Genomic DNA, 14412 nt, shown 5'->3' on the forward strand with positions numbered 1-14412 from the left:
GGGTATCCTGGACAGCTGGGGCGTGGTTTGGCTTTCTTCAGCGGGGGGATCCGGCAGGAAGGCCGGCTGTGGGGTGGGGGCGGCCCGGCTCCTGCACTGCCCGAACCCGAGCGGCGCCAGCGCGGAGCGCAGGGCCCGGGACCTCCGGTCGGAGGTGGCCGGGCCCAGGGGCCTCCGCGGGCGGGGGCGGAAAGCCTGGACCCACCCAGCCCCTCCTGCGGGCGGGGCGGTCCCGCGCCGGCTCCTCCCCCGCGCCCGCGCCGCCCGGGCTCAGTGGCGCGCGCGGTGCCGCAGGTGGCAGCGATGGCCCAGTCCTGAGAGCCCCGCCATGGCTGGCGCCCCCAGGCCGCTCCGCCTGGCGCTGCTGCTACTCGGGGCGGTGGGCAGGGCCGACCCCCGCCCTCAGGTGAGACCCGCGGGCCCCGGGGCGGGGGAGGCGGCGGCGTGGGCTGCTGCGGGCGCGGCGTCCGGGCAGCGGCGGCCGCGACTTGAGAGAAACTCCGCGACCGCGGGCGGCGGGAACCCAAGCCTCGGGGAGTGGGACCTGGAGAGTTGGGTGACGGAGGTGGGGGCTCGGACGGCGGACGCCTCCCGTATCCCGGCCAGGCGCCCCCTTCCTGGCCGCCCGGGCCCCTCTGCCGGGCCACCGGCTGTCCCGCGGCCGCCCTGCGCTGACTTCTGTGCCTCATCTCCCCCCGACCACTTTCCCAACTCCGTCTCCCGCAAACCCGTGCCAGCGGCCGGGCCACAGCCCGAGCTCCCCAACCTCCCCTTTTCCACTGTGCCCCAGACCCCTCCCCGCCGTGCCCCCGCTCACTATCAAAGACCCCCTGGGAAGGCAGAGAGGCCTGGGTGTGGACCCCCCAGCTCTATCCCCCCACCACCAGCCCCCCAGCACAGCCTTTAACTCATAGTCCCAGGGACCCTGCGGTGGCAGCTTGCTGTCCTTCCCCCTGACCTCCCAGCTGGAACTCCAGAGCTACCCCCGTCCCCAGCCGAGCGCCAAGGCAAACGCTTCCTCTAGAAGCAGGCAAGCCTCCCCTCACACACTCGCCGGACACACCCCTATTTTGACGCCCTTGGTGGTCAACAAGCACCAGAGCCCATACTGGGACACGTGGAGACACCTTGGCCCCTCCTGGATGCCCTTGGAGGGCTGACCACAGGTGGACCCTTGCAGCCCCTCTCTGCCTTTCCTGCCTCCAGGCTCCCGGGCTGGGGGCTGTGGTCAGACTGCTTTAGGAGAGAGGAGTTGTCCAGAGATGCTGTGAGATGCTTGAGCAGAGAGGAGGTGCAGGCTTTCCTGTGCCAGAGAGCCCTGTCTTTCCTGTGACCTCCCACTCTTAACCCCAGACCTGAAGAGCTTTGGGGAGGGGGCTTTCACAGGCCTTGAAATTTGTCCCAGCTTAGGTGGGAGGCGGGAGGAGGGGTCTTTGATGAGGGCCGACTCCACCCCTGGCTGAGAATCCAGATTTGGACAGATGTGCCTCCCAGCTAAGGTGCCAGCCCTTCTTCGGCCCCCACGTTTTTTTCCAGACTCATTCCCTCCCTCTCCCTGTCCCCAGCCCAACTATTGCCCCTAGCTGCAGGAGACATCTCTTTCCACCGCACTGCCCCCACCCCACCCCGATGCTCAACCAGACTTTGGCTTCCCGGGTGTGTGTGGGATCTTTGGGGAGCCAGAACTGCAGACCCACTACCTGCTTCTCTCTCACATTTACCTCCTCCTCTGGCTGGGACAGGGTTGGGGTGGAAGGCTCTGCTGCCTGGTCCTATCCTGCTCCAGGCCATTTGCAGACCGACTTTGGATTAAGGGAAAAGGAGAGGTTCTGGATGCTGCCTGTCTTCTCCCCAGAGTTCCTTTGCCCAGAGGAGTCAGGCTCCTTGAACCTGCCCTTTCTTCCCACCCCTCGTTCCTCAGCCCTGGGCCAAAAGCCCAATATCCTGGGGCCATAACAGTCCTGGGGTGACAGAGAAGGGCAGGATGAGCCAGGCTCTGAGCAGAGAGGGGGAGCTTTGGGGGGTGCCCTGCTGTGAGCATCCCTGACCCGTGGAGATCTGAGTGACAGGCTTTGAGGTCAGACTGCAGTAATTGCGACACAACCTCATGCCCGCGTGTGACTCTAAACAATGGTGAATTCTGTATTCTATTTTCTGTCCATGAGATCAGCAAGACTAGGTTGCTCCCTTCATGTCACTGCCGGGGGGGACGAATCTCAGAAAAGGAGGGTTCCCTGTGTAAGGTGAACCCAGCAGTCCAGGAACAGAGAGGACAAAGGGGTGCAGGGCTGGGCTGGTGCCTAATACCTGCTCACCCAGGTGGGACTGAAGGGAAAATGGAGTGAGCTGCCCACAGTCAGACTGGCCAGGCTGGAAGGGGGTGCAGGCAGGAGGGTGGCAGAACTGTCCTCTGAAGAAGGGGACCTAGGCTACTCCTTCACTGTTGCCGGGAAGGACCACCCCCTCCCCTATAATTTTCCCCCGCAAGACCCCTGTGAGGGAGCTGGTCTGCTGAGGAGACGGGCAAGACTTTGACACTCCAAATTAGAACCAGACAAAACGGGTTCAAATATCAGGTCTGCGGTTAGCTGGTGATCTTGGGCAGGACATCTGACCATCCGGAACCACTGTTTCCTCATCTGTAAATAGCGATCATGAGCCCTGCCCCATGGGGTAATGGAGAGGATTGGGACACTGGCGCCCTGAAATGGCAGCTTTAGTCACTTGGGGGATCTGATCCACTTGTCCTCGGGAATCTGGAAGCTTTCTCCAGGGCAGTGGAAGAGGGCTGGGAGGGGGGCTGTCGGAGGCCCCGTGCCTCTGCACTCTAGTGAAGGGTGGATGGAGTCCAGGGTGCGCGGTGGTCACCGTGGACCTTGTCCTGAGCTTGGCCCCCTCCCAGACATGGAGTCTGGTGGGGGCCAGGGCAGGAGCAACCAAGAAACCACATCCTGCCCTTGGATGCCTTGCTCTGAGGAAAAACAGGCTGCTCCTTAGCTGCAGCCTGCCCCCGAACAGATTATTCTGTGTGCGTGTGAGATAGAGAGATACAGAGATATAGAGATACAAAGATACAGGATAGAGACAGGTAGAGAGAGAGACAAAGAGAGAGGGACCATGGGGAGAGGGGTGTGGGCTGTATGAACCCGTTTCTCCTCTGTATTTGTATGTGACCCTCTGTGTGACAGCCTGCCTGTGCGTCCCTGTGTATGAAACATCTCAGCATGTCATTGTGTGTCTGACAGTGTGTATGTGTTTGTGACTCCATGTGTAATACTGCATCTATGGGAAGGTCTGTGTATGTATGGGAGAGACATCTTAGTGTGTGAATGAGTGTCTGCCAGTATGTGTCTGTGTGTGGGTGAGAAAAGTGTGCTTGTGACAATGTGTGTCTGTTTCTCTGTATCTATGCATGTGACAGTGTGACTTGAGTATATGTCAGTCAAGGTGTGTGTGTGTGTGTGTGTGTACCTGACAATCTATGTGTTCATGTGTGGGAGAGAGACTCCGTGCCATGTCTTAGTATGTAGACATGTGCTCCACACACATGTGATAATGTGTGTGACAGTGTATCCATGTGAGGGGTCTGGTGCATGCGAGAATGTGTGTGTGGTCTTCCTTTCCCTGCCCTTCTGCTCATGTATCTGGAGTCTATAAGGAAAAAAAAAATGGGGCCAAGAGCCCGGGGTCCAGCAGCACCATCCCTCCAGGTCTCAGAGGGCCTTGGGGATGGTTGGGCTGTGGAAGTTGGGCAGAGAAGAAGGAGGCAGGGGTCCTGGGAGGAGCTGCAGGGAAGATGCAGGGCTGCATCTGTTGGGAGGCGCCAGAGTTGTCACTGGAGCCCTCTTTTTCCTTTGGGAAGGCCCTCTCCCATTTTTCCCACCTTAGTGGCCTCTCTTTCCTCCTTCCCCTCAATCAAAAAGGTTCCCAGAAAAGGAAAGAATCTGATGCACTTATTCACACTGAGAAATGAAACTACCGGAGGAATTCTTCACATTAGCAGCCAGTGTTTGGAGAAAGCGTGCTGTCCTAGGGTGTTGGAAAGCCCCTCACCCTCTCCACATCCTTTTCTTCCTGCTCTTCTTCCTCAGAACACTGCTCACTCGTACAGGGCTGGATAATTCCTAAAGGTTTTCACTACTTTATCTTGCTGGATCTGTACAGGAACTCTTTGAAAAGAACGGTATGCCCATTTTACAGATAAGGAAACTGAGGTCCCAGAAGATTAAAATTTGTCCCATCAGTCCCACGTTAACAGACAGAGCTGGAATTTAAACCAAGGACGTGTGACTCTCCTGCTTCCTTCCCAAACACCTGGATCTGAGAGTCGCCCTCTCCTTACTGTAAACTCTGCCCCAGGAGTTGTCCCCATTTGCCTTTACCCCCCATCAGAGAACTCCCATGAAGCCTGGTGAGTCCTGATTCTAAAAACTGCCAAGCTGCCCTCACCCTGGTCTGCTGGGCCCCCCACTGCTGCCCTGATCTCCTGGCCAGCTCTGCTGCCTCTGAGGGGCAGGGGCCTCCACCACTGCATCCTCCCCACCACTTACCATCCCCAGCCCCTTCTCACTAGGCCTGGAGCGGGGATTCACATCACCGGAGGATGAAATGGGGCGGAGGCTGGTGGGCAGGGCCTTGCCCCTCCTCAGTTCCTTGCCCTCGGTCATGGAGGCTTTGCTAATGGCTATGTTGCAGCTGGAAGATGCCACAAATTAAGCAGAATGATTGGTCCTTGGCAGGAAAATATGTTCCTTTCCTCCTGCTGGGAGTTTGTTGATCCTAGAAATGAGGGAGGGGTGGGACCCGGACTCCCCAGGAAGGCTGGCTGCCCTGTCTGCTCTGCCCTCTCCTGTCAACAGCAGAAATCGAAGACAGTTGCCGTTGACTGTGGATTTTCCACGTGCCAGGGGCCCTTCTAAGCATTAACTCACTTAATGCTCACGGGGAGGTAGGGACTATTGTTATTCCCAATTTGTTGCAGGTGTGAGCTCAGGCTAGAAGTTAAAACTCTTGCACAAGGTCACAAACTTAATTTATGGGAGAGCTAGGGTCAGGCCTGGCTCTGAGCCCAAAGCCAGGGCTATTCACGTTTCTCTGTGTAACTGTGTTCCCCTGAGCCCCTGGGCCCTGCTGCACCGGGTGACCCCAGCCTTGTTCCAGACCGGAGCCTCACATCTGTCCCAGGTCCTGCCTACTCCTCTCTCCCTGGCCCAGAAAATTCTCCTGAACATCAGTCCAAGGCTGTCTTCTGCTTGCTCACCAGAGCACCGATGTCCCCACTTCTGCCCCTTCGTTCCTGCTGGATCCTCCTGCTGAAACGCCCACCCTCTGCCCTTGCTGGGCCCAGTCTCTCCCTACACCCCTTCCCTCCGCCAACCCCAGCTTACAGTCCCCGGCGTCCCCCAGGGCTCTCCAGTCTTCACCGAGCCCTGCCCCAAGCCATTCCCTGAGCACTTGCACCGCTGCCTTCTCTGCTGTGTCCTGAAGAGCACTTGCTGCCACCCCACCCCCGAGTAGCCTGGGGACTCTCTCAGGCCAGGGCTCTGGCCTTCATCTTTGCGCTCCCCATGTCCCCCCAGTCCGCCCCCCACCCACCCACCCAGAGCCTGGCACAGTATTACTTCCATAAACGCCAGGTAGGGAGAGGCCAGAGGTCTGGTAGTTTGTGTGTTTGGGCAGGGCGGGTGAGGTGAACAGTATTTGGAGAACTTCAGCTGGGGCAGGAGGCAGAGGGTGGACCCCTCTTGTCAGGAAGCTATCTGAGGTGGGGGACACAACCCCTGTTCTTAAGGAGCCCCAGCCTCAGTGCGACACAGCCCTGCCCTCAGGGAGCCCCCGTCTGAAGATAGTTTCTTGTCCGAGGCTCTGCTCCGAGCAGGTGACAGGGCTGCCTCTGTCTCGAAGCTCTCTGGGGTGCTGGTGGCCAGGCTGGCCTTTCTGGTGCTGTCCTTTGCCTTTCTCCCCACCCTGAGACTTCTGGTTCCCATGGGCTTCCTAGTCCCCGCTCCCTGCCCCAGACACACCTTCTGCCCCAGTTCCCAGCAGCGACCTTGCTAGCTGCCTGCTTTCCTCCTAGAGAGATCAGGTGGGATTTCTCCCTGGTCTCCCTGCCCTGACCACCATCAGCTGCTGCATTCTGGGGAGGAGAAGGAAAGCGGGTGGGGGTTGGGGAGTGGATCCACCAGGACTGGCACTAGTGAAAACTGCGCTGACCCCTCAGTTGTAGCTAAAACTGACACTGCCTTCGCTGTTGGGTTTGATTCCTTATTTATTTGTTTAACAAATACACTTGACCTTTGCGCTCAGAAGAGCACTGTCTTTTAGGTAGCTCTGCCTGTGGCCTCAGCACACTCACTCTAAGACTGTCCCCTCGCTTGTCAAGCAAGCTTTGTCCCCTCCCTAGGGCTTCCTGTGCCGCCAGGGATGAGCCCAAGACAACCTGTGTCTTTAGGGGAAGTGTTTTATAAACCCCAACGCAGCTTAAATCTGGGCAGGATTACCCGGAAACCAGATCCAGTGTGCTTAGGGTACCACCCATCAAGGGTGGTGCAAGCTCCCAAAATGAAGCTGTTTTAATTTCAGCACGCATGTATATTTTTGTGATTTCAAAAAGTGAAATTTTGTTTTAAATTATGTATAGGTCCTAAATTTTATACAAGAGGCTCCCTGGTCATTTGTGTGTCTGCAGGCTCTAAAGGAGGAATATTTATAATCTTAAGCCTGTTCAGGAAAAAATACAAATAAAAAAGAAACATAGTCCCAAGACATATCTAAAGAAGTACACTAAAATGTCTGGACATGGATAATTCTCACTTGGGTGCATCTGCTTGGGTCTCTGCTAAAAAGCCGGTTCTGTTACCTTATCTACTCACAGAGAGGGGGACCCCTCCCATTGCAGACCCAATCTCTGTGTTCTGGAACTTTTCTGACCCCTTCACCCCATGTCCTCAGGACTTCTCCTGCAGTTGATAGAGCTGAATATTTGATCTGTGTTGTTATGCTACAAGGAGACGGTGGGGGTCATGTTGACCTCCCAGGTAACATGACTGCATTTTGCAGGAGGGATGCTATGGGCAGCATTACCAGCACTGAATCCCACCTCAGTCCACACCTTCCACTGCTCCGTCACAGTCACTGATCTGGGAGACTCCAGGTCCTAGCCTTAGCTCTGCTCCTTGGGGTGCTGTGTGACCTTGACTGAGCCCCTCTCCCACTCTGGGCCTACGTGTTGCCTTCAAGACTGGTGGATGAAAGTGTGAGAACCTCGCAGGAAGGCTGACTGGGTACTGGAAAGGAGCCCGTGGCAGTCACAAAGCCCAGGGCCCTCAGGAACTCTCTCTGCTGGGTGAGGGCAGATGAAACCATGAATGAGACACACGCCCAGCCAGTGGCCCTTCCCCCACTCACCCCCAACAGTGTCCTTTCAGTAGCCACTGGCTGGACATTTACTACACCCCAGGCTATGCCCTGGGAGGGATAAAGATATAAAAACATCCACCTGGAGCCCTTCTTTGTGTTGTCACCCTCTTCCAGAGATGGCCAAAGCCTGTGGAGTTTGGGGCTCTAAGGTCCCCTGGAGATCAAGAAACCAAGTGTGTGTGGGGGGGTTGGGCATAAAAGAGAGGTTGGTGGGACCTAAGGGGCCCCCTTTTCTTTCTTCTCCCCAGGGTGCCACCGTGTCCCTCTCGGAGACGGTGGAGAAATGGCGAGAATACCGACGCCAGTGCCAGCGCTTCCTGACCGAGGCTCCGCCCCCAGCCACAGGTGAGTGCACCCAACCAGCTCCCCATGGCGCTGGGAGGCCCCACTCCTGGCTGGGCATCATTTGCCTCTCTAGGACCCCTTATCTACCCTATGCCTTGGGGTGCGGCCTCGTTGCTGCTGTGTTCCCCCTCACCCCTGACTGGGGCCCCTCAGGAGCAGACACCTGGCCTTTCTATTCTGCACCCTCCTCAGCACTTCCCCCACTGTGCCGGGAGGCCCAACCCACGTACTTATGGTAATAAACGTTTAGGGGGAGTGACATAGAGAAGGGACTTGAGGACACGGGGAGTGGGAAGGGTAAGCTGGGACGAAGTGAAAGAGTGGCGTGGACATATATACACTACCAAACGTAAAATAGATAACTAGTGGGAAGCAGCCGCATAGCACAGGGAGATCAGCTCGGTGCTTTGTGACCACCTAGAGGGGTGGGATAGGGAGGGTGGGAGGGAGGGAGACGCAAGAGGGAGGGGATATGGGGATATATGTATACGTATAGCTGATTCACTTTGTTATACAGCAGAAACTAACACACCATTGTAAAGCAATTATACTCCAATAAAGATGTTTTTAAAAAGAAAAAAAAAAGAGCAGAGGATTGATAGGCCTGTGTTCCAGTCCTGAGCTGCAGTCATGACCCAGTCACCTGAGGAGGGTTATCTTAGCCTGGAGAGCTACCGTCCCCCTCATCCGTGGTGTGTAATTTAATAACAGGCCCACGAGGATCGTTTATTGAGCACTTACTATGCTCAGTTATCTATGCTAGCTATGCTATTTGTCCCCACAAAGCCCTGCGGGCTGGGGGGTCAACCCCATTTTCCAGGTGAGAAAACAGAGACCTTAAGTACTTTGCTCCAAGTCCCACTGCTGATAAGTGGCACCTGCTGGGTGGGAACGTGCTGGGTGGGTAGGAATCCTCAGTGGAGGTGAGCCAAGCACAGGTTTCTGCCGGGCAGCCTCCCCGGTGGGGAACTTGGGGGGAAGTGCCCCGGCCAGACTGGGACTCAGATGCCATCATCCCACTGCACCAGGCCTGTTCTGCAACCGGACCTTCGATGACTACGCCTGCTGGCCAGATGGGCCGCCGGGCTCCTTCGTGAATGTCAGCTGCCCCTGGTACCTGCCCTGGGCCAGCAGCGGTGAGTCCCCTCCCCCACCCTGTGCCCAGGAGGCCGGGGTGGGAGTGGAGTTGGCGTGGGTTCATGCTGCCTCCTTTCCCGTGAGACACAGCCTCCCCGCTCCAGGAGGTCTTAGGGCCTCCTCCTGGTGGTCTGCCTTTCTTTCCTTGGGGGTGGGGAGCAGTAGGGGGTGGCATCCGGTGTAACCTGGGCCTGAGGCCCGTCCTGGCAGGCGGGGTCTGCGGGGAAATCGTGGTGTCTGACTTATGAAAGAAATGTGAGCACCCTTCTGCATCAGGAAAGGAGTCAGGTAGGAACAGTTCCTGGGGTTTGGTGTGGGGTAGGGTTACTCAGAGGTGTCATTGCTCTGATGCATGTGTGTGTGTGTGTGTGTATGTGTGTAATGTGTGTGTTTGTAGGTGCCGCCCACCTGGCAGTGGCCTGTAGCCACCTCCTGACTCTTCAGGGGTTCACTGCTCAGATGAACCCAGACGGGAGTAGTGATCGGGGCCTTGGTGAAGTTGCCCCCTAGGCCCTCCCCGGCTCACTCCTGTCTGCAGGGTTAGCCTGGGAAAGGTGTGACTCTTTGGAGTACAGAGATCTATAGAGGCTGCAGGGGGAGCTCTGACCAGAGGGGGAGTTAATGTGCCCCCCCAACACCCACCCACCTGTCCCAGGCACCAGGGAGGCTAACAGGAGACAAGCACCCTTGCCTCAAAAAGCTCACAGTCTCAGAAAGGAAGAAAGGGTACTACTTTATAAAAATGATGTTAAGTACCTGCTATGTGCCCAGTCCTGCCCTAAAAGCCGAGTATTCATTTAATCTTTACAACTACCCCATGGGTATGCTTGTTTTGTACAGATAGGGAGACTGAGGCCCCAGAAAGTTTAAGTCACTCGCTCCAAATGACGTGGTAAATGGCAGGGCCAGGATTTGAAGCCAGCCTGTGCTCTTAATTACAGTGCACTGAAGGGGCCTGAGACCAAGCAGAAACTGGCCCAGAAGCAAGTGTGAGATTGAGGTCTGCAAAGCTAGAGGGCTTCCCGGAAGAGGCAGCCCCTTAGTGGAACATCAGGGCACCTGGCAGGGCCCGGTGTGAGCTGCACCTCAGAACACAGGACTGGAGTCAGATGAAGCCCAGGCAGGAGTCCTGAGGAGGCTCTCTCCTGCTGTTCCCTCCCAGTATACCCACCCCACCGTGAGGTGCACAGGGAGGACCTGGGCCTGGAAAGAGGCAGGCGCCTGCGTAAGACACAGAGCAGATCAGTGCCCTTCACGCAGCATTTCTGCGGCCAGCTGTAAGCACTTTACATACCTACACTCATTTAATCCTCACAACAACCTGCAAGGCAAGCACTCCGGTGACCCTCCCCTTTTACAGAGGAGGAAACTGAGGCACAGAGATGCGAAGAGTGACTTTTCCAAGCTCACACAGCGAGTGAGTAGCAGACCCAGGAATAAGCCGAGGAGTCTGGTTTAGAGTAAGCATGTTTCACTGCTACACCAGGCTTCCTCCAGTGTGCGGGCACATATGTGTGCGTGTGTGTGTGTTCCTGTGCACGTGGCTCTGGGCATGGGGACAGGTGAGTGACCTGGGCCTCTGCTGGCTGGGCACACCCCGAGGGAGGGCAGTGAGCTGCCTCTGCCCTTTCCCTGGAGATGAAAAAGCCGAGTTGTGCAATCTTATGGTTCTGCCTGATGCTGCTCTGAGTGGCTGTGTGAGCTTGAATGAATTTCTAGACCTCTCTGTGCCTCAGCTTGCCGTGTGGGAGATGGGATAAAGCCAGGTGATGGGGGTATTGGGAGGATTGTAGGTTCTTGAAAAATGGTTGCTGTTAATTTCTTCCACCTACCTGACCTACCTCGCCCACTTCCCGCAATACGCACACTTGCCTTGCTCCCCAATGGTTTGGGACTGGCTGCTTGTCCAGCTGGGGACAGGCCTCTAGACCCCAGGGAGCCAGGCGCAGGACAGGGCCCATCACTCAGCACTAAGCTGCCCCCAGCTCTGCCTGCCGCTCTTGGCTCTATCCATCACCTTTAATTTTATTTGGGCAGGAAGTAGGTCCTGGTGGTGCCCGTTTATGAGCGAACACGGTTTTATTGCTTTCTCTGTGAAGATAACGGGCACTGTGCAGGCCCCCTGCCAGCCCCCGCCCCCCTCCCGTGACTCACCAACCTAATTCACTCCCTTTTCTGACACGTGGGATCACAGACTCTGCCTCCCTCTCCCCTCTCTCTGAGTTAGGGACCTGCAGAGACACCCACCGTGGGCTCCTGCAGCATAATTGCTGTCTCTGGCCTGTCCTGGCTGTTCTCCTTGGCAGAAGCTGGCACTAAGGGCTTTCCTCACCCCCTCCCAGAGCATGGGGGAGCAGGAAGGGGGCAGTTCTGGACCTTTCTTGGGCTGATCAAGGGGGTAGACTGTGGAAAAACGTCCTAGTGGGAGTTAGAAGTGGAGAAGCAAGGGGGATGGGTCTCAGGCAGGGTCCTGGCAGAAAACACACTCAGCTGGGAATTTGAAAAGAATTTAATGGAGGGGCCACTTCAGAGGCTGGGCAGGGTTAAGGGGCCAAAAAGGTACATAAAGCACCAAGGACCACAACAGTGAAAAGCTTTAGCATCCTTAGACCCGAGTGGGGCAGGAACAGCTGGAGGTCGTGGTGATGGAGAGGCCACCAGCAGGGCAGGGCCTTGGCCACAGAGGGGCAAAGCCACTGCCAGAACCTCAGAATCAAGGCAAGAAGGGAGCAAGGGAGAAATACCCCAGCCTCTCTCTCCTTCCACCCTCCTACCTTCTGCTGGTGCCTCCCATTGGCCAAACCCAGCGGAGGGCAAAGAGCCCAAGCAATGCTGTCCACAGGGTCAGCCTTCTGGGGTGCAGAGCAGGGAATAGGAATGAGTGACTAGAGAAAGAATTAAATTCAGAACAATTCCCTGGGGCAGGTCTGTGTCAGGAGCTGGGGATGTCAGTGAGACCTTAGGGGTGTGTGACTATGTGGGCGTTGGGGAGAGGGGGTGACCTTCCCCATGGGTCTGAAGAGGTCAGCTCAGGGGCCCGGGAAGTGGTGCTGAGGGAGGTCAGAGCCACCTTTTCTGCCTGGGGTGTGGCATCAGGAAGGCTTCCAGAGGGAGGTGATATCGGGGCAGGCCTGGAAGAACAGGCAGGTGGAGAAGGGGGAAAGAGTGCCCTCCAGGGAGGGAGGATGTCAGGCTCAGAGATGGGGCCAAGGCCAGGCCTCAGAACTATACAGTGTCCCAGGGAACCAGCCAAGGCCTTGAGTTCTGACCCCTCTAATTCAGAATTGGGGATTGCACAGAGAGGGTGGGAACAGGTGAGTCAAGGAAGGAAGGCGTTCAAAGGAGATGCCTTGCATCCACAAGATTTTCTCTGTAAACCAGAAGGCTGGAGTGGCTTCAGAGAGCCTGTTGCCACCCGAGGGCCCTCCAGCAGCCTTGTTTAACCACAAACAGCTGATCTGCTCATTACAAATCATTCCAGTCTCATTAGCTGCACCCGCCCCATCCCTACCTGTTAGCTTGGTTCTAATTATAGGAGAGTCATAAAATGTTTTAAAAATTGTCTATAACTCACAGTTCTTGGAAACTCTGACAGGTGCCTCCCTTGAGCTTTTACTGCAGGCCAGGGTTGCCAGAGGGAAACCGAGGCCCCAGCTTGGCCCTGGAGGAGCTCCGGCTGAGACGGTGTCCTAATCTCCAGCCCACCCCCAGTGAAGGGGTACTCTTTTGAGAAATTTGTGGGGGCAGGGGGGGTGGCAGCAGGTCTTTCACTGTGACTCTGTTTTGAAGACCAGCCAGGTACCAGGCACTTCACATGCTTTATCTCCTAATCCTCACACCACAGACCTGGGAAGTTATCATGGTTCCCATTTTACAGATGAGGAAACTGAGGCCTGGGGAGGTCTGCCCAAGGTCCCATAGCTGGTTGAGGGCCGTACCAGGATTGACCTTGAGTCTGTCGTTCAGAACCCGAGCTCCTTCTCCTAGGCCGTGATGTGATGTGTTGCCCCTCCCCCCCACCCCAAGCAGACACCTTCAGTTCAAGCCCTGCCTTTGACCTTCATTCCAGCACTCTGGGGAGGGCCTATGACTGCCCGCTTTGAATCTTGGCTTCCCAGCCCAGGAGATGGGGGCCCAGGAGTCTGTGCTGGCCATTGCTGTTGCCAGGATGCAGGAGCTAATGGATTCATGAGCGGCTCTCCACATCCCTGAGTGCCCGCGTCCACATGGAAGGGTGGCTGTTAGCTTGATTACAGACGCCGCTGCGGTTTCCGGGAGGAGAAGTGTTTAATTGGGGGTTTTAGTTCCAGCGCTGGGGTCTGACTTAATGAAATATCCCTAGGCCTCCTGGCATGCGGCCGGCTGCCTCCTGGTGTTGACAAGACCAGAACCAAGCCTCTGGCTATGATGTATCAGCAGCACCTGGGCCAGATAAAGCTGGGCTGATAAGCCAGACTGTGTCCAGACCCACCCCATCTCCAGCCAAGATGGGCACCTGGGGACCACAGCCCAGCCAGGAACCAGCCCTGGCTTTTAATATTTGCTGCTAATGAAGGATAATTGACAGACGCACTGGCATAGGCTCACTGAGCTTCACAGGGACACAGTGATCACTTGACACTGTGCCAGTAACACATACATCTGTGCACACAGTGCCTCCCTACCTTCCCAGCTTGCCCTGAGCAGAGGGCACAGGAATGGCAGGGTGCCGGGGGCCCAAACTGGCAAGAGGACCTGCTGGGAGGATGCTGAATGTTGGCAAATCCAAGCCTGGAGGAAGGGCAGATAAATGGCACATGGCCATTGTTGACTGTTAGCAGTGAATTTGGCTGCTGACTTTTGGCCTCTGGAGGCCAAGAGCTGAGGGTTGCAATCTTGATTCTGCCGCTTCCTGGCTGGATGACCTTGGGCAAGTCACTTGTCCTCTCAGAGGCTCAGTTGCTTCATCTGCAAAGTGGGATTTGCTGTGCCTACCGTGTAAAGTGGTCGTGATGTTCAAAGGTGTCAGGCATACAGCAGGTGTTCAAAACCTGATTCTATGAGTGAGCAGCCTGCAGAGAGGGTTCGAAAGGAGCAGGTAGGAAGGAAAACATCAATTCGAGTGCCTCCTGTATGCCAGACCCTGTGCCAGCTGGGGCAAGTGGCTGTTATGAGGGTCACACTGCTGCGGGCTGCGTCCTGGGTACACGGCGCTTCGACAGTTTGGGCCCCTTTGCGATGTCCCCTCCCTTCCCCTGGCCCCTCTGCCTCCTCTTTTCTCCCCATTTCCTCCCATCTAAACGGGTTTCCAGAGAAGGTTCTGATATCAGTCTCACTCTCCATGGAGTCAGCCCAGATCCCCATCACTGCCCTGGGGTCATCGACTCCTGAAGACTGGTTTTGCTCTTATATCGGAAGACTCAACCCCTGGTGAAGAATCCCAGGCATCCATGCAGCAGATAAGAGAGACATTTGGGGGCCCTTGTAGTTGCTTAAATAAGACCTGGTGCCTCCCCTTCTCTGCCTTTGTCC

The 14412-nt window shown here is 56.4% G+C and overlaps 1 protein-coding gene across 5 annotated transcripts in view; it reads left to right on the forward strand.

The window, feature by feature from the left end:
• The first annotated feature begins 276 nt into the window (after positions 1–276).
• GLP1R (glucagon like peptide 1 receptor) overlaps positions 277–14412 on the forward strand; it is a 37310-nt gene continuing 23174 nt past the window's right edge. For 2 of the 5 annotated variants that reach the window (XM_067006132.1, XM_067006134.1), the window contains exons 1-3: positions 279–406; positions 7668–7764; positions 8793–8900. In XM_067006132.1, the coding sequence (XP_066862233.1) occupies positions 329–406; positions 7668–7764; positions 8793–8900 (283 nt within the window). In that variant the 5' untranslated portion in view covers positions 279–328. Of the gene's footprint in view, positions 407–7667; positions 7765–8792; positions 8901–14412 lie in introns of those variants that run through there. The other 3 variants (XM_059077217.2, XM_067006136.1, XM_067006133.1) reach the window with 3 other exon arrangements.

This window comes from Kogia breviceps, chromosome 10 (genome assembly GCF_026419965.1).
Source record: "Kogia breviceps isolate mKogBre1 chromosome 10, mKogBre1 haplotype 1, whole genome shotgun sequence".
Taxonomy (NCBI): domain Eukaryota; kingdom Metazoa; phylum Chordata; class Mammalia; order Artiodactyla; family Physeteridae; genus Kogia; species Kogia breviceps.